Below are 23,089 nucleotides of genomic sequence, written 5' to 3'. Positions count from 1 at the left end.
CGCGCGCCGAGGGCAGGGCCCCGCCGCCGTCATGAGGCGCAGCGCCGCCGCCATGTTGCGCGCGCTGAGGGCAGGGCCCCGCCGCCGTCATGAGGCGCAGCGCCGCCTTGGGCGGGCCCGCAGCGCTTCCCTCAGCCCGGCTCCCCGCCGAGGGCGGCGTCCCGACCCTCCTCGGTGCCGGGAGCTGGGCGCAGCAAGGCTGCGAGCAGCACTAGGGCAGTGCTCCAGCACAGAGGAAACCCCCTTGTAAAAGGGAGTGTGGTGCTGGAGCTGCTGCTGCCCGCAAATCCCCGGTTTGATAACCCAGGCGCTCCTGCGGTGCCTTTCACCTCACACGCTGCCAGCCCCTGGGAGCACCGCCTCCCTGCCATGCCATCCCCAAACGTCCTAAAAATAGACTCGTTTTTAGGAGCCCATCTATTTAAAATGCATACTTTATGATTGGCTTTTTTGTAAATATTACAATGAATATTGTATGTGTAATGCTAGAGAGTTATGCTGTGTTCATTCTCTTAACTACATTTTTAGGTTATGTGAAAAACGCCAATCGCTTGGTTTTTCAAGTTTTTAAAGTTTAATAATAACAAAATGGTTATAAAAATAGTAATACAATTAGAGTAATAAAATTTAGAGTTAGGATAGTTACAAGACAATAAAAAGCAAAGTATTACAGACATCCAGATGCTCTCGGACACTAAGTCACGAAAAGCATAGTTTGTGAACAAAGGAATCACCCTTAAAACAATACACTGTTGCATATTCATACATCCTTCATGGTTATGCATACATTCTATATAAAACAAGAACTCTGTCTGTTGTATGTCAGCTGTTTCCTTTAATCCCCACGGCATCCTCGAGTCTGAGCAAAGCCTGAAGAAATTAGCTTCTTCTGATAAGAAAACCATAAATTCTTCTTCTCTGGAAGATTTAGGTGTTCCTCGAAGCGAGTATCTCATTCCTAAAAAAAAAAAAGCCCTTCACATACATAGCTTGTATTTCAACATTATGTTGTAACCTAAAACTATATTTAATACACTACTTAAGAGAATACAGCATAATTTTCTAACACTACACATATAATATTAATTGTAACATTTGTGAAAAGCCAGTCATAAAATACGCGTTTTTCACATAACACCATGTTAAAATAGAAACTATGCTATGTAAGATACTTTTAAACTAGGTTAAGAAAGAGAGGAGATAATCAAGAAATTCTTCGCACAGAGATAACAACGAAAGGGCACATAAAGAGTTAGACTCCTTATCAGAAAAGAGAAACATTCTTCCACCTTCTCTCTGTCTTTATGGAACCACCAGGATTAAGGGGACGAAGTTGACAAAAACCAGAAAAGTTCTAAATTTGCAAGGAATTTATGCATCATGTATAAGATACATGAATATGCAACAGGCTATTGCTTTTAAGGGTTATTCCTTTGTTCGCAAGGCATGGTTATGGGAGCTCAGTGTCCAAAAACATCCAGACGCCTGTAATTCTTTGCTTTTTATTGTCTTGTAATTGCCCTAACTCTAAATTTTTATAACTCTAATTGTATTGCTATTTTTATAACCATTTTTTTCATTCTTGAACTTTTAAAAAAAGTCTAAAACCAAGTGATTGGCATTTTTCACACATCACTGCCATAGCGATCCCACAGGCACAGCCCCCTCCTTTCAGGACTCTGCAGGAACAGAGTCACTTCCAGGGCCATGGCTTGGCCCTGAAATTGCTCCTGTGCCACAAGAGGCTCAGCACTTGTGACAAGGGCACCATGGTGTTGCCCAAAGATGGATGAGGCTGCAAGGGACAGAGTTTAAAGGCTTGTTTGCTGAGACACGGCAGATCACACCAGGTTGTGGGATTCAGGTGTTATCACCAACCACAGCAAGGAGAGACGTGCACAAAATCCTCACCAACAGCAAGGAAGGAAAGTGTCTCCCAGTGCATCAACTCCAAAAACAAATGGAAAACAACTCCTGTGAACTGAATCTGCTGTTGCCCAGCACCACGGCCAGACCTTGCTGTGGGCACTGATCAGCCTTTGTGGGCACTACAGCTGGAGCTGCAGTGACACCAAGCAAACATCACAGCCAGCTCTGCCCTGTGCCAGCCCTGGGGCTGAGGGCAGCAGGAGAGGCTGGATCCCCTGGGATGGAACAGGGATCTCCATGGGATGGGCCTGGATGCCCCACCAACACTTCAGAGCAAAGCCAGGGAGGTTGCACTATATAAAACACCAACATCCAACTAATTTGAGGGCTTCTGAATACTTCGTTCTACTTCCCCCATTAATTTACACAACATCCACTGAAGGCAGTGTGTGAAAAGAAAGACATTTTGTCTGAAAACACATTTTTGTAATTTATTAGATCTGTACACAGCTAGTGCCATTCTCATTAGCATATTTTTAACCTGCTCCTCCACCCCCCCCCCCTTCCACTGGACACAGGGAAGGCAGAGCCCTCAGCCTTCTCTGGCATCCTGAACTTCCACAGGACCTGAAACACTCAGAAGCCAAAAGGCAAGTTTGATTAGTTTATTTAAAATTAAACATTTCTTTCTGTTCAGCTACTGCATGTGGAGCCAAACCTTGTGTCTGATCACTGTTAGTGCCAGGAAACTGATTCAAAATTAGAGACTAACAGAGCCCAAAGCTGCAGAGAAGCAGCTTCTCAGTCGTTGCCTCAGAACTGCAGGATTTGGGTTTATGCTGAAGGTTTTTACCATTTTAAGCTGAGACTTGCCCTTCTCTAGTGTGAAAAGGTTTTATGGTTATTGGACAGAGTTACTGGTGTGGAAAAGTAGCAATGATTTTGCTTGGTTGTAGTTGTTGCACTGATTTTCCTGGGCATCAGGACATTCTCCTCCAAGCTGAATTCTTCCTGTTCAACCAGACAGCACCGTGCAAGGCCCAAGTTGGTATCAAAACAAAATTAAGCAAATCAGAGAAAGCTCCTTGGAAATGCATGGGTAGGAAAAATAATAAAAATCTGGGCACTTCACTTGGGATTGTCATTTTCTTGACAAATGCCTTTAAAAAACCAAGACAACATCCCAGAAAAATCAGAAGACCTGAGGATGTTGGTCAACTGATTTCTGCCCTACAATACTGGCTTCATCATTCCAGGTTAAATTTGCAGTTTTTACCACTACATGTGTTTTTTTTCCCACCAAATCAACATAAGTAATGTTTGTAAAGTGCTTTGAGATAGTGCTAGAAAATGCTAAGAGTGAAAAGAGGGGCAGAACATCTGTCATCAGCACCCAGCTGATTACTACGAGTTGGTTTTCTCCTCAGAGCAGCATCACTGTGTTCTCCTTTGACCTCCTGTTTACCAAGAGCTGGCACAAAAGGAAAAGGAGTTTGTGCAGGGCAGTGAAAGAAGGAAAACAAAGGAAACACGAGGATTTCTTCTGGAAAGATGCCTGAAGCAGAGCTCCAGAGAAGGATGGGTATTTACTTCCCAGATCCATCAGGAAAACAGTGCCACACGCAGACTCACGTGCCCAGAGCTCTGCAGGAGGCTTCACACAGCACAAACATTTGCCAAATGAGGAGAGAGGTGAGGCTAATCTTAAAAAAAAAAAAAAAAAACCAAAAAAAACCCCAAAACAAACAAACAAAAAAAAACCCAAAATCAAGACACTGATGCTTATTTTGAGGGGAGGACATAACTGGTCACCACAAGCTACTGCCTGAGGGCTGTCAACTACGTCATAGTAAAGCTCTGCCACCTTTTCCAGTTAACAGGAACTTCTCTCTAGTTAGCAGCTTCACAAAAGCAATTGTTGTATAAATCCATAAAGCTTTCCCAGATTTGTAAAAGGTTAATTTTACCATTATAATTGCACTTTAAAAACAGGCATCAATCCCTACGCACTCTCCCCAAACACGTCCTCCATTTAAAAAAGAGGAAAGAAAGGCTACAATTATTCACTGTCCTACAGCTACAGCATTCAAAGGTTTGATTTAAGTGCCTGAAGGATGGATGCAAACATCCACTTTTCAGGGCAGGGCAAGAGTGCATTTTAAAAAACCTGCAGGTTTCACAGCTTGGCTTGCATTGGCTTCAGGTGTTTATGGAAAGATTCATGAACCTGCAAAACAACAAGACAGCGGTTACAAGGTCAGGTATGATCTTTGAAACAGTTTTACCTCCTCACATCTTGCAGTGTGTTTGTATGCTAAGAAAATTTGAATCAGAGGCACTTTGGACATTTAAGAACAGCACATAACTTCTGTATTTCAGGGTCTACATGATACAAAACATGAGGATATAAAAACCAGCCTGCTCACTACCATTTTTTTAAGAAAGAAATACAAGATTTACATCCATACAATTGTTTGGCATTTTAATTGCAAGAAAACTGGTACAGGTTTCCTAAGGGGTTGTAATGGAGCCCCTAAGCCTCGCTAACTTCAGAAGAACAGAACACTGAGCAAACTGTGGAGGGATTTAACTCCAGCTGCAGACTCTGACAGCCCAATGCAGGAGATACAGTCTGCCCTCAAAGGCACCAGGAGACAGGATTTGCCATTCTGGCTGATGGAGCAGGGACAGTTTATTTTAGCTCAGCTGCAGCTCCAGTCCTAGGCTAGATGTACAACATCTGGCACCTAAGTACTACAGGGGAGCAATTTATTTTCTTTTTCACTCACTGCTACTGCCTGAAGCCTGGAAGATTTGCCAGAAAATGGGCAAGGCTTCCATAGCTACTGTCACTAAGCAGAATCAACAGCAAGTGATAATTACTTTTGAATTCATTGAGATACTTAATTTGCTTCTCTGTGGAATGCACCATTTCCTCCCTCATTGAGAAGCTCAAGAGATCCCACAGGGATGAATGTAAGGTACACCTGGGAGAGAAAACTACAGAGAGCAAACTGAAAGTAGGTTGTTAGTTTTGGTTCATCACTACTTGTGGCTTTTCTCCCCCCTTCTTCAAGTACATGCTGAGATCACTGGAGCAGAATTAACAACCCTAAACTGAGTTATTTCTCTGGTCACGTGAGAAAAAGAAGAGAAGTTTCTTTACCTGTGTTTTGTTCAGTGGGGATTTCTTTGCCCACTCAAACATGTTCTCGTAGACGTTGCCATCGTAGCGGCCAAGCACAGACCCCAGATGGACATCATGGAAGTCAAAGGAGTCCACCAGTGCCACTGCATTGGGACGAATGACAGCCAGGAGCTCCTTCACGTGTTGGTTCACTTGGGTTATTTGGGCACTGCTCAGGATACCCGCCTTGAGAGGGGAAACAAGGATTACACAAGTCACAAATCCTTCCCCAAGGTCTCACACAGGTCAGCTTTCCCACACACAAAAATACAGCAGTTCATGAAACACCAGGTTTTTTTTTTCTTCACTAGGTAATTAAATTGGCAATTTGCCACACTGCACAAGCAGGAGATGACTTCCATACTGCCCAGCTATTAATCCTGGATAGGAGACTCAGTCTATGAGTACCTGTAAGTTAACTGCAGCAGCAAGTTTTCTTGGAGAATATGCATATAAGGGTACTAAATTGTGCCTGGCTTCAGGGAAATTTTTAGTAAGCAGGAAAGAGGAAAATGGGAAGATAAAACATACCATGTCTGCCTGAAGTGCAAACACAATACTCCTGCCCAAATGTAATCTCAAACTGACAATGAAGAGAAGAAAAGCAACAGATGACAATGTAAAGCCGTTCATTGAAGGATGGGTTAGAATTTGGAGTACAATATCCCCTTTCAGGGGTATTAGTTGTGGAGCACATCTAACTGCAGCTCCTTTATTAATTCCTTGTTTCTTAACACACAGCAGCTGGTCACCAACTGGAAACCATTTCAGCTAAACCTTGTTTCCATTTATCACAAAGGAAACCTGACAAAAACCTTCCAGCACACCTGCACTGCTAAAGACCTTCTGGGCAGCCAACAGCCAAGAACTTACACCTATAACATCCATACAGCCTGGCATGCAAAGCACATTTGCAAGCAGTGAACCTGGCTTCAGAGGTCTGGAGTGCTGGAGGAAGGCACCAACCTGCAGGAAATCGCCGGCGTTCCTGCTGATGCCGAACAGGGCGTACAGCAGGCACAGGTCGGTCAGGACCGCGTGGACAGCGGCGTCACCGACCTCGGCCAGCTTGGCTGTGAACAGCTTCACGACCACATAGTGACAGTGGGCCTGCAGAAACCAAAAAGGGTCAGTCAGGGACACGGAAAGATGAGGAGGGAGCTCTCACAGCACATTTCTTTAGCAGGCACATCACTGACCTCTGATGCCCGCACAAGATCAACAGAAGTCTTGTTCCAGGCATCCTCCTTGTTTTTTCTGTGATTCAGCTCAGCTTGCAGATTCTTCGCTGCAGATTCTACAAGCCTGTTTCATATGAGAAAGAAAAATAGTTTACATAATAACATCACATTAATAGGATGACATACACTGAATTTTTACATGTCAGTCATAGCACATAAGCTCAGAATTCTTTTCACGTGCCATGAGTAATGACAGTGACTGGAGTGACAAGTTGTGCTTTTGTAACACCAGTAATCACTGCTGCAGCTACAACACAGTTACAGTGGGGTAAGAGGACTTCTGACAGCACACATGTGGTGCTTCAACATCTACTCACAAGTAGGTGTCTGTTCTATTCTCCCATTTCCCTCACAATGAACTTTAATATCAGGATTGTTTCTCTCCAGAGAGATCTCTGAGTAGTTTGGTATTTCTAAGTTTGAATATACTTTACACATAAATAAGAAAAACATAAATCTCAAAGGATTGGGGAGCAGAGTAACCAGGCTATGAGCAGCCTCCTTCAACCTCAAAACACTTAACCCTGTCCCCAACCCAGTAAAGTGTGTCACTTCCTCAAAGCAACACATGGACCAAAGCTTCTCCAGCCACGCCTCGAGAACCCAGCACAAAGAGGGCAGTGCATCACCACCACCTCACCCAGTTTTTCTTGGCTCAGCCCAGTCAGTGTGAGCTCACCAGGCAGCACGTGACTTGTAGGCCTCCACCAAGCTGGTGGGGTCGTTGATCCTCACAGTGACAGTCCTGGCAGCCACGTGCTGGGGCTGGATGCGCTGCCTGGAGAGGTCGTTCAGGTAGGACACCATGCCACTGACCTGCTGCCCAGAGGTCACCTGGGTGTAGCTTTTCATAAGGAACCTGAAAACAGACAGCAGATGGCAGCTCTTACTCATGAGTTGTTTGAATGGACAAAAGTCATCTCACTGAGGCTCAGGCCAGAAAGAACAGTTGTAGCACACAATTATCTGTCAAAAATGGGGTAGGGGACATAAACATGACACCAGTTTTGTGCTAATACAGACACTTCTGCTAATTACTTTTTCACCAAATTTACTGCACACCAGTCAAATAAAAGACTCCTCAACACCAATTTAGTGTTAAGAAGGGCATCATTTATTACAGGTGTCTGGTTGCATGGGTGTAACTCCTCCTTCTGTGCATATGATTTTTTACAAGTGTGTTGCTTACATACAGTCACTACATGCATACTATAATTAACTCATTACCATAACCCCCCTCCCCATATTCCCATATGGAGTCCTTGTTTTGGCTGTAGCTGCATTCCTAAGCCAGATGTCTCCCCCTTATCTTCCAACTGTCCTTGCTGGGATAGCAGATTCTGTTTCTCTGCTCAAAGTTACACAGACACGGCAGAAATTGAATTAACCCTTTTGGTACCAACTTCAGCCACAACAACCATGAAGAGAGGCTGAAGCACCCCCGTGCAGAGCTCCCATACCTGGCTGTCTGCAGCATCATGACGGTGTTCTCCCCCTCGTAGGTGCAGGTCGGGGTGAAGGTGACATAAATGTCAGGAATGCCACTGCAGCGGGAGTAGCCGTGCCCGCCGCACGCCATCCGGCACTCCTCAATGCCAGCGCTGGCAGTCCAGGAGGTGAACGCCTTCAGCCCCGCTGTCAGGGCGTGCAGCTGAGGGGAAACAGCAAAGCCAGATTTATTTTCCAGTCTTAGCTTGCACACATACGTGTTAAGCACTGCAACTCCCAGAAAAAAAACAATAAAGTCAACACCATTCTTGTGCTGCTCCACACGTTTTTGTTTTTCTTGAAGGAACTCTTTCCTGAGACAAATATTTCCATGAAAACCCTTGTACCTGGAAAGACTTATTTGAAAGACTTATTTTAAGTACTTCATTCCTTCTGCCCCTACACATTTTATGTACAAGACTGTTTTCAACTGCCCATTGTCACAAACCGTGACAGAAAATTAACATTTTACAACCCTCACCACTCAGTATAGTACTGATACTTTGATCAACACACCTATTCTACCCTAGGAACCTGGAAAAACAATTAAGAAGTTACAGCACAAACACAAGACCAGTCTGAACTCCCAAACAGTACTCCATCATTCCTGGAAATACACCTTTTGAATAAAAATGTATTTCCAGTAGTGTATTACTCCCTGTTTTTTATAAAGTGCTAAATTAATAGAGCAAATAAATGTCACCAGCACATCCTGGACTTGAGGGCTTCTGAAACTACAGAAGTAGAAGACTTCTCATGAGTGAAAGCCAAAAAGGCTCAATGCCTCTTTTTGCATGCTGTAAAAGAACCTCACACAAATTCAACCAACACTCTGGTTTCCAGAGGACACAGTACCTCTGGCAGCTCACTGAGGTCCCCCTTGCTGATGTCCCCATTGATACGATGGTAGGTGTACTTGATGTAGGCTCCCACAAAATGGAAGGCATATGCTGTTGCCAGGAGAGGAAAGAGTTTGTATTGTTGGGTCTGATAATCCAGAATCTGGGGTTCTGGTTCCCTAGAGTAACATACAGATGAGTTAGCATGTCAGTGGTAGCAACCTGCTGCAGAAACCCAGTTATCCCTATTCTAAGTAAGTTCACCACCCATATCAAGCCAGACTCTCTAAGACCATCCGGCAAAAGGCTCTGGCAGGGGAAGACATTCCAAGAATGAAAGAGTATGCACTCCCCAGGACAAACAGTGTTCTGAAACCATACTGAGTGCCAAAGCAAATATCAGCCACAGCCCCCATTCCTCCCAGTACTTCAGAATTTTCCCTGAGCAGTTCAGGCTGCTCTGGGTCTCCCTGCACTCACCCTGGTTTCAGCTCAGACTGGTGTCTGACAGCACTGTAGCGGATGGCGATGGTGCAGGCCCGGGACAGGGAGTGAGCAGAGTCACCCACGATGAGGGAACGGATGAACACCATGGTCCCATAGGTCAGCTTGTCACTGACTGGTTTCACATAGGTGCCATCTGGTTCAACCTGCCAGAAAAAGAAAAGATTAAAAAAAAAATAAAGCCTGTTGATTTGTGAAGTTTCTTCCCTTTAACATGTTCATACTCTAAACTCATCAAGCAGCATTTACAAATTACTCACAATCCTTTTGGTGCAGTACTCAAGCTCACAAGAGCATTCAGCGTGCCCATTTCTAACAGCAGATGCTGAAACTCACTGCTTTACCTGGGCATATTTCATCAGCATGTTTTCCCGAGGAATTCGGTAGTTGTCCATTTTCAGGTAGCCATTATCCATTTCATCATAGCCAAATTTGGGGCCAATGTCACCCACTGTAATACCTGCCACAGACAAAGCCACTTGCATTAATAGGGTGTTTAGGAACTAAACATCACACAAGAAGTTCAAGCCTTCTCCAACAAGGAGATTGGTTAGATTTCTAGCAAGTCCTGGCAGTGTTATGAGTAAGAGTTAACAGGGACCTTAATCTCTTTGATAGAAAAGTGGTGTCTTAGTTTTGGCTGGGATAGAGTGAAATTACCTTCCCACTGGCTGGTACAGTGCTGTGTTCTGGATTTAGCATGAGAACAATGTTGATAACACACTGATGGTTCAGTTGTTGCTAAGTAGCACTTGCATCAGATCAAGGACTTTTCAATTTCCACATTGCCCCAACAGTGAGGAAGCTGGGGGGACACAAGAAGCTGGCAGGTGACACAGCCAGGACAGCTGACCCCAGCTGGACAAAGGGATATTCCCCACCATGTGGTATCATGCTGAACAATAAAACTGGGTGAAGCCAACTTGGGGGGATGACAGCTCCCTGCTCAGGGACTGGCTTGGAATCAGTCAGCTGGTGCTGAGCAATCCCACAGTGATCACATGCTCTGCATATTCTACTATTATTATCATTGTTGTTGTTGTTACTGTTTTTATTATTAATTTCCATTCCTTTTTTGTCCTATTAAATTGTCTTTATCTCAGTCTACGAGTTTTACCTTTTTGACAATTCTTTCCCCCATCCCTCTGTGTGGAGGGAATCGTTGTGTGTGTTTAGCTGCCTGATGAGTTAAACCACAACAACTGGATATCAAAACACGGGAGTCTGCATAATTTCCATGCAGCCCTACTATCCACTCACTGCAGGAGCTGTCTCTAAAGTTCATCCAGCTCACTTCCAGCTAAAGAGTGATGAAAGCTCTTCTTCCTCTGTCAGAAAGCAGGATGTGCTGCTCATGGAATGCATAGCTAGGAGACATTGAGGGAGAACCAAATCCCAAACTAAACTTCACTGGGGAAGAAACAAATCCCAAACTAAACTTCACACTGAAGGCATGGTAGGAAAGATGATTCAGTGGTAATTCAGTCATAAGAAAGGCTCATTTAAGCCCTGAGATCTACCAGATGAATTCAGCTAACAAAATACGCTATGGACTTTAACAAGACACAGCAGCTGTATACAGTCAGAGAGAAACAGATGTAGTCTGTTCCCTGAGTGTGAATTTGTACCTGGCAGAGGTTCATGTGTGCCCAGCTGCCGGATGGGGACAATGAAGGCGTGCAGGCCTTTGCACTGGCCCTGGGTGTAGAGCTGAGCCAGGACGATGGCGTGGTTCGACGTCTTCCCAACTGCAACAGGAGCAGGACTCAGCACACAAACACAGTCAGACACACTGACACACACAGTCTTCCTTCTGAGATAACCTCATCACAACGTGCACTAGAAACCCACTGACCCCACTGGATGCCACCCCAATAGTAAAGCTCTCTGACAAAATGTTGCTCAAGTCAATGGAAGCTGCACAACACAATTTTCTTCACTATAAAACACCGAGTCCTTGGCATACCCATCAGTGAAGCTGAAGGAACTATAAATAATTTGACAAGCAATCAAAAATTACATCAAATCCACAGTGTGAATGGTTCTGAGCAACTGTCCAGAGCACACAGACAATGTTTAGCAGGCTCTGATAAGTCTGCTTGTTATGCCAGAGTGACTGGCTTTCAGCCAACAATTTGGATAAACTTTCACTTCTATCACTCTGTAGATACAACACACATAGCATCACCTCCCTGAGTTTTTCCATACATCTTTCAGACTGAGATACACTTACGTCCACCTGGCCACCACTTAATGGAGGTGACAGTGGGGCTGTTGAGGATGAACTCCTGTGTAGAGGGGTCGTAAGTGGCTGTTGTTTCCAGGCCCCGAAGATGAGTCCCTGGAAACAAACAAACACATTGTTTTGGCAAGAAGTCAGTCACAAAACAGAGACAAGGACAGAACTGGACAATGGAAAGTGGAACTCCAGTAGTAATGTTTGAATTTCAATTTTGCTTTTAGGCTATATGTATAAAAAGCTAAATATCAACAAATTAAGGAAGAACAAGTGAGGGCCAGACCAAATTCTGGGACTCCCAATTCTCAGAAAACATTGATTTTTTCCCCCAGTGGCCTAAGACTAGTTTTCCAAGCACCTCCAATCTGACACCTTTTTGCTATCACACATACCAGAAGCCCTTTCTCATTTAAAATATTCCATGGGAACACACTCACCTGAATTTCACTAAAATGCAATCTGGTTAAATTGCAAAATAAAACTATGCAGTTCTCAGCCACAAGATGAAATAATCAGCCATCACCTCTTCATTCCCTCATCAAGCCTATATTCTCCTCACTTGATAGAGCTGATCTCCCAGAAGAGATATCCACAGCTCCAAGAGAGCAAGTAATGGCATGTGTATGCCAGGTACTGATGCAGGTAGATGAAGAGACTGCATAAAGATGGAGGTAATTCCAGGAACAGTCTTTGTCTTCTGCCCCCAGTGCTTCACTTCCCATACACCTGTCTCAGAACAGAGGCACTGCCCCGAATGCCTTAAAAACTCCCAAAATCACCAGGCCTACTTGCTTAAACTAGACAAGCTGTGAACACTCCTGAGTCTGGAGTGACAGGGCAGGACAAGAGCTCCAACAGGAAAAAGGAGATCACCTTGCAACAACCACGTTCCCAAAGCATGGAGGTAATGGCAGACTTCCACAGGCAGCTCAAGACAGACATACTCTGTTGGCAAAGGATCTTCAAACCTCACTAGTTCCAAGAGATTCTCCTCAGACTTGCAGTTACTTTATGCTTCACACAGTCTCTACATTTCCCTTCAACACAAAGGTGAATCCTGCTCATCTTTAGAAAACAATTCTCATCTGCAACTCTGAGATGACCAAAATTAAAGTTTCCCAAGGTAGAATATCCTCCCTTTGAAACTTGAATTAGAAGTGTTGCAATCACAATACTGCTGGAGTTATCAAAATCCATTTCAAAGCTTGAAAGCAAAGAAATAGCAACAAAAAACAAAGTCAACATGAGACAGAGAACTCAAAAAGCTCAACAAATTTCATAGTCAGTTAAAAAGAACACATGGGAGTGAACTAAGAGGAAAAAGCTCCCCACAGAACATGAGCATTGGAACCAGGTTAATCCTGAGGCATCTGATCCAAGGTTAATCCTGATGTGAACAAACAACTCTTACTTTTTCGGCATCTCTTTCACTACCTCAAAGCTCTGTCCTTTTGTCTTTACACTGAACATTAATTACAGCAAATCAGAACTCAAGCAGGAAAGAACAGCAAGTGTAAAATGAAGAGATGCCACCAAACTCAGAGCACCAGTGATGGGCAGTAATGATACTGGTCTGAAGTGGAGGAGCACCCAGGTGCTCATTTATAGAGCTACAGACATCAAACCCTTTCTTCAGAGGAAGAGGGAAGCAGCACATGGCATAATGCTCTGTTAACCCTTGCAGAGGCTGTCCACTTTTCCCTACAACCACAGCTGCATTGCAAAACTGTGGGACACACACACACTGCTCTCCCCAGGCACGGGAATCCTCTGTACACAAAGGCATCGTTAGAAAGAGCATTTACTGAATGTACTGTACCATGGCCCATTTCAGTCTGGGCATAAGTGCCAATGATCTCCAGGTTCCAGGCAGGCATGAAGAAGCGATCCTGCTGCTCTGGGGTGGCCTGGGTGAGAAGAGTGGGGAGGAACATGCCCAGGTGAAGGTCCAGAGGTTCAGGCCGTCCACGGTGAACAAAGCTGTGAAGAATTGTCACAGGATGGGAGCGTGAAGGGAATGTTATGGGAGGGAAGCAAGCATGAGGATTCATGGTGGAGATTTAGGAAGAGACAAAAAGAAAAAAAAAAATGATTCATGTGTCAATCAGAATTCAGCAAGTGTATTTCAGAGAGCCAGAGCACTGTCCTTTTCTCAGGCCTGAGTAATAAGAAATTGCACTCACTTTGAAATAAACACGCTGCACTGCATTTCTTTGTAATCTTGCAGACAGTGCATCTGCAACATTCCCTTATTTTTGATGCACTACGATTGATTTAAAAAAAAGGATGAATCCAAACCAAAAGATAGACCAGACCTTATGGTTTGAACATCAGAGCATCCCTAAGTTCAATGGGCTGAGGCAGTCAGCTGAGAATGTCAGTCTGTGGGAGATGTGATGTGGCTGAAAGCAGTGTGTTTTCAACCAAATATACCAAGTCCACCTTTTTTGGTTTTTTTGACATGTTTTGAAGGTAGAACCTGGTGAAAGTCACAGCTTATCCAGCTAAATGAGTTAGGTTTTCAATGAATTTTATCTTTTTTTAAAAAAGGCAAATCCTAACTGGCTGCACTATTTACTCTATTTTTAAAAAATTAAGTATCAGACATAATTAGTGTACATGGCATTTCAAATCAACTCCCTTCAATTTCTGCTATTTTAAATAATTTTCTTAAAAGGACAGTGCTCTGTATGCATAATTCAAAGTTGTGAACATTAACAACTTGGGGAGAAAGTCAACATTTTTGATTTTGTAAATTACCAGCACAAATTATCTCAAATTAAATATATTTAATTAGAATTACTTTTTCTCCATGTTCTGTCGAACACCACTGTCAGGTAATTAAGTGGTCTATTAAGTTTTTCAATATAAAGAATGAATTCATCATTAAATCTTAAAATATTGACAGCTTTGAGTATTAAAATAGTGGTGATAGATTGAGGACCAGTACCTCCATCTGGCTCATTTATGAATGAAATAAATTTAATTGGACTTTAACAGGAATATATCTATATTTAAATGATATGCATTATGGAAAGAGCACTGATCTGAGCTTGGCTCAAATTCATCTGACATTCTTAGCAAAGTGGGAACAATGCATCCTTGTATTCTCTAAATACACATTAATATGAACTAGTTCTGTCCCTAGGGCTTCCCAAGAACTGTTTTTTGATAGTCTCAGACTCCTACAATTAAATTCAACTATAATAAACCCAGCAGCAAGGTTTTCTAAGCTTTCTGACTGCACAGTGACCAAGCCCAACAGAGGACTAATGGCCTACCAGGAATACCAGATTTTAAGTGAGTTCAGTACTGGTGAGAAGTACACAGCTGACAGTCAAAGAGTGACAAAAAAAAAAAAAAATCCTTATTTACCAGCAGTAGTTATAAACCAGACAGAAACAGCACAGTATTTTCACTTTTTCACTGCTCCTTCTTGTTTCATTTTCAGCCCTGTGCTATTTTTTTTTTTTTTTTTTTGAGAGAGAGAGGAGACTTCTTCACTATGAAAAAGGTTAAAATCAAAACAGGCTATCACACATAGAGTCAACAAGATAAACCTGAGTAAATACCCATCCAGGCCAGAGCTCAATTCAATAATCCAGAGGTCTGCTTCCTCATCACCAGATTTTAAACATCAGGATTAAATTAAGCAAATCTTATTGACAATTACTGCAGCAGCTTTACTGATGAAATATCAGATACTCAGCATTCACAGCAGGAATGCCAAATGTTTGCATTTTAATTATTCAGCACAGGAAGTGTATCTACTTCACTGTATTCCATTTAGTGTCAAAATACCAATTTAACCATGCAACAACGTGAGAACTATAAGGAAATCAACCATCAGCAGCCAAGAAAGTGCAATGATTTGATGTGAAAACAGAAGTAAAACCAATCACTGCGGTGTGGATGTGACTGATTTCAAGCAGCTGGTGTGAGAAAGCAAGGCAATGATTGTTGCCATTCAGTTCTCTCTCAGCTTCTGGTGTTGAGCTGGGTTTGCTGAGCAGGACAGAGGACAGGGTTTCTTCCACTGAGTCTTCTACAAATGTTTCAGCAGCTGTAACTGAGCAACCAGGCAGCTGGCATTGCCATCCAGCAGTGTCCAGACTTGGCACCTCAGCCTTTTCCACTTCAGATGCCAGCACAAGCACTGGAGTCCTTGTTTGTTAACTATTCTTGCTGGTTCTTAACAGCCATAATTCCAGGTTCTTGGCTAAAAGACTGTTTTTTGATCCATTAAATGTTTTTCCATTTGAAGCAGTGAAAATTGCTTTCAACAACAGCAGGAATGGGATGGGTTTTTTTCCTTCGTAAGCAAGACCTTTCCAGGAAGCTGTACAGCTGCAGTGGAGCAGCATCTGGAAGAGAAGTGCCTGGGGCAAAGCATACCTGACTTCCAAGCCAGAACTCACAATCTTGCTGCGCTCCACTGCTCCTGTAGGAATGCTCCTGACCTGTTTCTGCAGGCCAGCCACACACTGAGGGCTCTGGCATACCCATCCCAAAATCAGGCAAAAGTAAAAACCACAGTACTGTTCATTGACACGTTCCAACTGGTTCAGGTGAAATTCAGATTCTCAGGGCTTGGAACAACCTCCTCATTTCAAAACAAAGGTAACTACAAATGCAGAGATCAGCTAAGAGGTGCATTCTGGAAAAGACCAAAAGGATGTCTGGGATTGTCAGGATGTGAAATGAAGCAGCTGTCTGGCTACAGACATCAACCATTAACTGAGGAATTTTACCTTTCCCCCTTTTAGACTGACCCAGGAGAAAATTAACAATTTACCCACTGGAGTTAGAGAAAAGAGGTTACCCATTGATCCCTGAAGGGAACTAACCATGTCCCATTTCGGTTTGGGCGTAGGTGCCAATTATCTTGACTCCACGGACCAGGGGCAGCCACTTCTCCTTCTGAGCAGCAGACGTTTGGGTCTCTATGGTTTTGTGAAACATGCTGAAGTGGAGACCCAAAGGTTCAGGAAAATTGCCCAAGCATGTTCTACAGGAGAGAAATAGAGGGATCTGGATCTCAGTCTTACTCTTACCATGAACCTGAAAGACTTTTCTCCAACTGGAGCAAAAGCTAAATAATCTCTTTGCCTCATTCAACCTTTTTTTTTTTTGTCCCACAAGCAACCTCCAAATGTGGAGGCATCAGACGCAATGCCAATGGGGAAACAGATGTTTCTTCCAGGCATCTTCTGCACCCCATGAATCCTGCTGTTGCTATGTAACTGGAAAAAATATTATTCTACAAAGGTACATGAGGAACTTGAAACTAAGGACATGAAAACCAAAATATTTTCTTCTTCATCTCTCAGGCTTTGTGGGAATAAATCCCACTGCTGCTGGTAGCCTACAACTAGGGCATTATTAGTTAGAAGAAATATGTATTAAAAATGAAAAGGTTTCTTTGGTGACTAAGTTCTTTTTGGAACAACTCAGCTGCTTCTATCCATTGTGAGAGCTGGAACTCACTTTCAATTAAAATTACCATTACAGTCTAGTGCTAGAGGGAATGGAAAGAAAATTCGGACATTTTAGGTGTGCTTCACCAAAGCAGAAGTTATTTCATGAAAGAAAACTCTAATCATCTAGGAGCCACAATGACAGGCAGAGTACATTCTCAATTAAAACATCTTCCCTTCTGCAGCTTGATCAGTTTCTTCATCTTCAATCTACTGGACACAAATGTTTATTCCATCTAAACTCTAAGATAGAGGAGGAAAAAATGAGCCCTCTGCATAAAAACCATAGGGGATGTTCTGCATATAGCTTGTCTATTATAGCAGCATTTATGATGGGCATTTTGCACCATGCAGGGAGTAAATAATTGATAATTCAACAGCAGGTCCCGTACAGGCTGTGGAAACCAGCCTTAGAGTGAGAGATAAAGCACCACTGAACTGCATGTTTCCTGTTTTAAAGGAACAAAGTTAAATGAGCCATGGATTTTTCCAGGAACAAAATTATTGTGATCAAGTAATCTAATGCTGGTGATTAACATATTAACTGTGCTTTAAGCTGGTGTGGGTGCAGGTACAGTGAATGAAGTTCCTGGAATTGAGGCACACAGTTCTTTCACCAAAAAAACCTCTCTTGCCTACAGCAGCAGATGTTACCAAAGGGCTTAAAAATGCTGCAAGGACAGCAAGACACAGCTTTTCAACACTCTTGTGGTTTCCTAAATAGGTGATTCTTTTAGCCCAGAACCTATACAGCAACAGCAGCACCCTTTTCTTCCTCACTGCCTGCAGCACAATTACTGTGCACCTACTCCCTGGGCCCAAAAAGGATAAATCTACAGGGAGAAAGTGACTGCTGACCTTGAGACATGAAGTTTCAGGGCAGCTTGGGAAGAGCTTGAATGGGTCTCTGCATATTTTCAGCAGTCATTGAAAGAACTTGAGAAAAATGTGCAGCCCATGCTTTGCTGTCAGAAAAATCAGGTCAGACCCTGCTTCTTTGAAGGTAATGCTCCAGGAAAACATCCCAGAAATCTTCTGAAAGGTCACACCAGCAACCTTCACTGCCTATGAGGAAGTTCAATCACAAGTGCCAGATATCTAATGATTACTATTACCTTCTCTGACAGGAGAAGGACAACAGACATTTTGCAAGTGGATGGTTTAACACCCCTGTGTTCAGGGGTCATGATGTTTCTGTAGCCAATCATGCAGCATTTTAACAGCTTCTTGAATTAACTAAGCTGAAAATTAAATTACAGCAGAAACTGTTCATCTCTGTGTATTCCACACTGAAGATTTAGGATTTCCTTAATGGGCCTTTCAACTTGCATGACAATGAGAGAGAATCCTGTTTTCCTCAAGATACAGGGCAAACAGAAGAGATACCAGCTGTGAAGGAGGAACAACAGGTCTTCTTCCCTTCTGTTTCTTTCTCTGAACTCTTACTGCTTCCCATTACAATTTCAACACTCCCAGCACCTGGATTGGCTGTTCTCCAAAGGCTGCAGTGTGTGACTGCTCAAATACTCTGCTCCATCAAGACTGATTGTGGCAGTGACCATCTGATCAATGCCCAGCTGCTCTGAGGTCAGCCTCGCTACAACAACCAGTGGCACAATGAGGACACAGCTCCAAATCCACTTCTTGGAGAAGGCTGTGTAGTAATATGTGCTTTGGCAATACAGATCTTCTCAGATTTCACAGCAACCAGTGCCACCCACACAGTAAAAAGGCATTTATGTGACAGGTGTGTCACTGTCTCAAAGTGCACAGAGGATGACAGAAGCAAAGCCTGTGTGTTCAGAGGCTCCAAAGCTACAGGAACAACTGCAAAGCCGTCCTCAGGCTGCAGAACTGGGCACAGAACAGGAGTATTTACTTTACATTAGTCTGTGTGCAAACCTGCTTTGGGCAGTTCTTAAAGTAACATTTTCAAGGATGAGCATGAAGGGTCATCCCAGTGGAGAAGTAGCAGGAGCTGTGTTTGAGCTGTGCTAACTGGGCTTCAGAGCTAACAACTGCTCTGGCAATAAACTCCTGTTCCAGCTTTATCAAAAGTAAGATCAAGCCAGACTCATTCACTCTGTATTAATTTAGCAATGCCAAGTAGGGCCCATAGTAGAGTTCTACTATTTTGATTTGCTCAAAACTGGGTCTGAATTTAGAGATGTAAGAACAAATTCCAGCAGGGAAAGTGGACATTCATGCAATGCTTATGAACACAGGAATCATTTGGTGACCAGCAGCTCTCAGATCTTCTCTTCTTCTGTGACCCAGTTTGTCTCAACTGTTTTTCATTTCTTTGTTTAATCCTGTTTTCCTCAATGAAAGTTAATTAAAGTTGAAGGTGAATTAAAACTGAGCAGCTCACTCTCTTCCAAGAGCATTGGAGCATTACACCAGACACATTTCCCATTTTTCATGATGATTTAGATTTTGCTGCAGTTAGACTGTAAAAGAAATCTGAAATATTGGCACTTTTAGGCTGATGGGCTTCAAAGCTGTAGTCACAACAGCTGCAACTGCAGTGTGGACATAGAAGAATTACTACATGAAAAGCACTTAAGTATATTTAATAGATCCTTTTATGATTTGGAGTCCAACAAAGCCCTTTGGAAATAGATAGGAGGAGCATTCACTTGGACATGTCACAGCAGCAGCAGTAACTTTGTCTTCAGGGCAGTGAGGGAAGCAGAATTTCTCTTCACCTACTCATAAATCAAGCTATAAAGTTGGTGAGTTATGTGCAAAGCTACCTAGAGACATTCTGGCACTTTAGGAAAGCTACAGGAAAAAAATCTTCAAAATTACATATTTAAATCTGTCCCTGCATTTTGGGGATAACTGACAAAATTTCTTAAGCTTCCATAAGTGGAAACGTCAATCACAATAAATACAACTTGACCTCTGAATCAAGGAGATCAGTCTATTTCATAAACTTAATTTGAGTCATGTTGCAACACCATATCCATTCAGTTTTCAGTTTGGAAAAATGAATAAGCCCAAACACACTTTCTCCAGGTCAGGTTTTACACTAATGAAGTCATTTTCAGTTAGCATCAATTAACATGTTCAGATATGAGATAGAAACAAGCATAATTTTATCAGTTGGGTGCAGTTCACCAAATTTAAAAAATATTTAACACTCAGCAGGTGGGAAAGTGGGGACAGATGTTAAAATGCAAATGAAATCAAATGACAAAAAAAATAACTCCTTCATTTAATCAATTTTTTTAAATAACAGCAAGCCCACATCCTCCCTTGCCAGCACCACACATTATAGTAAAGGAGTAATTTCAGAATATCAAGTGTGCAGTTCTTAGAGCAAACACACTTCACCTGCAGGCAACAAGTTTATGCACTGCTCTTCATTCTGTTGCATATTATTACAGAATAAATATGGTATATGAAATAAATTTAAAATGGCAAATACGCTCAGTCTACAGTAATTGCAATTATATTTTGAAATCCTGAATGGTGGCAATTAGATTTTACCTTAGAAAAAAGTAAGCCTTTTTTATTGTTTCCATTGGATTTGGACTGTGAATTCTGACTAGTCACACCTGACCAGTCATGCCACGTTAGATATGGAGGCACTATTTGGTATCTGTATGAAATATTTATTACACTTTCATTCACCCAAGTATTGCTGACTCCAAAGTAAGTTTATAGAAAGACAAGACTAGAATCTGTCATTTGACCACTTCAAAAAAGACCGTTTTCATATCATATTGCTATTAATGTTACAAAAAGACAGAAAAATTGTTAAAATCTTCCATCTGATAGACTGGATAGACTTTGCTGAATTTTCTCTGTAGAAATAAATAAATAAATGAAGAAACTTTCCCATCACTTTCAATAAACCTTGTGTAGGAAAAAAAAATTAATTATTAACTTTGGCTGTGCAGCATCTGAATAACCCACTACTGTCACTGAACTTGCTCTCTGTTATCACTGTCCACCAATGATGACTTTCAAATTATTTACATTATTTTCACAAGAACTTTCATGACACGGGTTAGTGCAGACCAGTTTCTCTGAAAGTAAAACCACAGTAGACAAGATAACTTCAATTTCCTAGTGCCAAGGGTCATGCCTTGGGGCCCATGACAGCTTTTCTACAAAACCAGTCAGAGGGGGCTTGTGGTTCATTATTTAATGTGCCAGAGGATATCCATGGGATTACGAGAGATTTCTACATCTGTGTAACTCCTGTTATCAGTTTCTGTTTGATTAAATCAGAAAGAGTTTAACAGAATTAGGGGGAGAGATGCATCAAAATCAGAAACTGAGTTCTAATTTCTTCTGCAAGGAATGAAATCTCAGATGTAAAGACAGTCTTATTTTCATTAACTTGATCCAAAGGTGGTACTATCAGATAAACCAAAGGTCAGGTACAACAAAAAGCCTCTGGGTCAAGGAGAACCTCTGGAGCTTAAGAGGAGGGACCCAGAAAAGACAGTGATACACAAGAATTTACAAACCATCCTGGAATAGTTTCAAGTGTCTCTGTAATGTGACTTTATTGGGTCTAAGTGCAAAGTGAAGTAATCAGCTTTTAGAGATTTCATCAGAAGCTGCAAACTCATCAGATCTATTCAGAGTCAAAGTTATTCCTTTTGGAAAAAAAAAAAATCTGACTTCAAGTTCTGTTTTTTTAGTTTCTGCACCACACATAAAGAACAGGGTATAATTGTTAATGTCGCATTTCTGTTAAGAAAAAACCCTAAGAAAACACAACATTCAGGAATTCAGGGCTTAATCTGAAATTACTGAAGCCAGTAATTGAGTGGGCTTTTATACAGGTTTTGAGCTTCCTTTAAACAACAAACATAGGAAAAAAAGCACAACCATAGCATCCTTGGTGATGACTGAAGTACAAAGAGCAAACTCTGGATCTTTTTAAGTACCTTTTAAACCAGTAGATCTCCTCGGGATCTGCAATTCCATATTCCCTTAGCTTCATCACCATCAGGGAGCTCTTCCTGATGGCTTGCTCATAGCGTTGGCTACGGGACAGGAAGTTCAAATCCTCGTGCTGGAAGTCAGGGTCATTAAGAACTAAGGCCTCTGGGGACAGAACAGAAGAGGAAAACACGCTCAGTTTCCACAAACCTCAGCAGAGGGCAAGCAACGACCCAGCATTTTACCTGCTCTACCTCAAGGTACAGGTATCAGAAAATTGGAAACAAAATTAGAGGTTGACGAAATGAGAATGAAATCAAAGCTCTTTGAGAGCTCAACTGCTGGCACTCTCATTGCACACATAAACCCCATTTTCAGTTCAAAGCACTCAGGACTTGGCAGGAGGGCAATTCCCTGATGTAAGAGCAGCCAGGCCCCCCAGCAACAGCCTGAGAGGCTCGGGCAGCCTCCTGAACTCTGATCCTCACGTAACTCCAGCAGAAGGGCACAGTTATTATTCCCACCGTGCCAACTGGAAAACAAGGTGCCCAGAGAATACAGACTTTTTGTGTCCCCCCTTTGGCAGTGAAGTTACACAACAGCAGCCTCTGACAGTCCCAAACCAGAAAAGAGCCTGGAAATAGCTCATTAATCTGTCATAACCACATTGTGCTGGGTGACAAACATTACATTTGTACTGCTGGGCAAGAGCGTGCTAGGAAGGAAAAAGGAGGGGACAAAGCCCATGAGAAATGTCCATGGGAAGCCGTCACTACCCTCTGGAGGAAGGGGAAACAGAAGAAAAAGGACACTGCTTTATCAGGGACACCCTATATCCCTCCTGGGGAAAAGAGGGGGACCAGGCACGCAACGCAGCTCCTGTTCCTCTCTAACCCCGTCCTTTACGCTGACCCTCCACCTGCAAACCCTCTCCTCACAGCTTCTCTTCTCCTTGGGCTCCACAAAAGCTCCTCCACACCGTCTCCCGCCCCACGACCCCCTCACCTCCCCGAGGCTCCCCACCTCCTCACCCCGCCCTGCATCCGCTCTCCCTGGGTCTCCCCTTCCCACCCCGCGTGTCCTTCTCGCCCTCCGAGCCCTGACCGGGGCTGTCTCTCCCCGTCCGCACGGCCCCGGCCCTCCCTCACCGATCTCCTTGCGGCGGCGGGTGCGCTCAGGGCCGCCGTCAAGGATGTGGGTGAGCAGCTCGGGCTGGAAGGTGGCGGCGGCGCGCTCCCTCCGCAGGTCCGCGTTCACCGACATCGCGGCGGCGGCTCTGCCCGATCCCATCCCGACCCCAATCCCGATCCCCGGTCCCTTCCCGTCCCGCCCCCGCGTGG

At 43.2% G+C, this 23,089-nt stretch overlaps 2 protein-coding genes across 3 annotated transcripts in view; one reads left to right on the top strand and one right to left on the bottom strand.

Moving 5' to 3' along the window:
* LOC146765845 (uncharacterized) overlaps positions 1 to 23,089 on the top strand; it is a 189,074-nt gene that overhangs the window by 1,771 nt on the left and 164,214 nt on the right. The window lies entirely within an intron of this gene.
* ACOX1 (acyl-CoA oxidase 1) lies at positions 2,520 to 23,077 on the bottom strand. Of its 2 annotated transcripts, none has more exons than XM_021541675.4 (14): positions 22,898 to 23,077; positions 21,755 to 21,914; positions 16,215 to 16,375; positions 11,362 to 11,469; positions 10,757 to 10,876; positions 9,473 to 9,588; positions 9,105 to 9,274; positions 8,641 to 8,803; positions 7,758 to 7,948; positions 6,977 to 7,156; positions 6,256 to 6,361; positions 6,023 to 6,166; positions 5,036 to 5,242; positions 2,520 to 4,096 (listed from the first exon to the last, which is right to left on the bottom strand). In XM_021541675.4, exons 1-14 carry the CDS (start codon positions 23,037 to 23,039, stop codon positions 4,046 to 4,048), a joined length of 2,019 nt encoding a protein of 672 aa, XP_021397350.2. In that variant the 5' UTR covers positions 23,040 to 23,077; the 3' UTR covers positions 2,520 to 4,045. The 2 variants fall into 2 exon arrangements, with proteins under 2 accessions (XP_021397350.2, XP_021397349.2); XM_021541674.4 differs by lacking the exon at positions 16,215 to 16,375 and adding an exon at positions 13,187 to 13,347.

This window comes from Lonchura striata, chromosome 18, assembly GCF_050655825.1.
Source record: "Lonchura striata isolate lonStrDom1 chromosome 18, ASM5065582v1, whole genome shotgun sequence".
Taxonomy (NCBI): Eukaryota; Metazoa; Chordata; class Aves; order Passeriformes; family Estrildidae; genus Lonchura; species Lonchura striata.
Note: the sequence above shows the minus strand (reverse complement) of the source record. Positions and strands in the feature narration are given on the sequence as shown.

Coding starts and splice junctions, on each gene's coding strand:
- ACOX1 (XM_021541675.4), bottom strand. CDS start 23,039: ATGGGATCGGGCAGAGCCGCCGCCGCGATGTCGGTGAACGCGGACCTG. Junction 21,915..22,897: donor CCGCCGCCGCAAGGAGATCG/GTGAGGGAGGGC, acceptor TTCTGTCCCCAG/AGGCCTTAGTTCTTAATGAC. Junction 7,949..8,640: donor ACCTCAGTGAGCTGCCAGAG/GTACTGTGTCCT, acceptor GTTTCCCCTCAG/CTGCACGCCCTGACAGCGGG.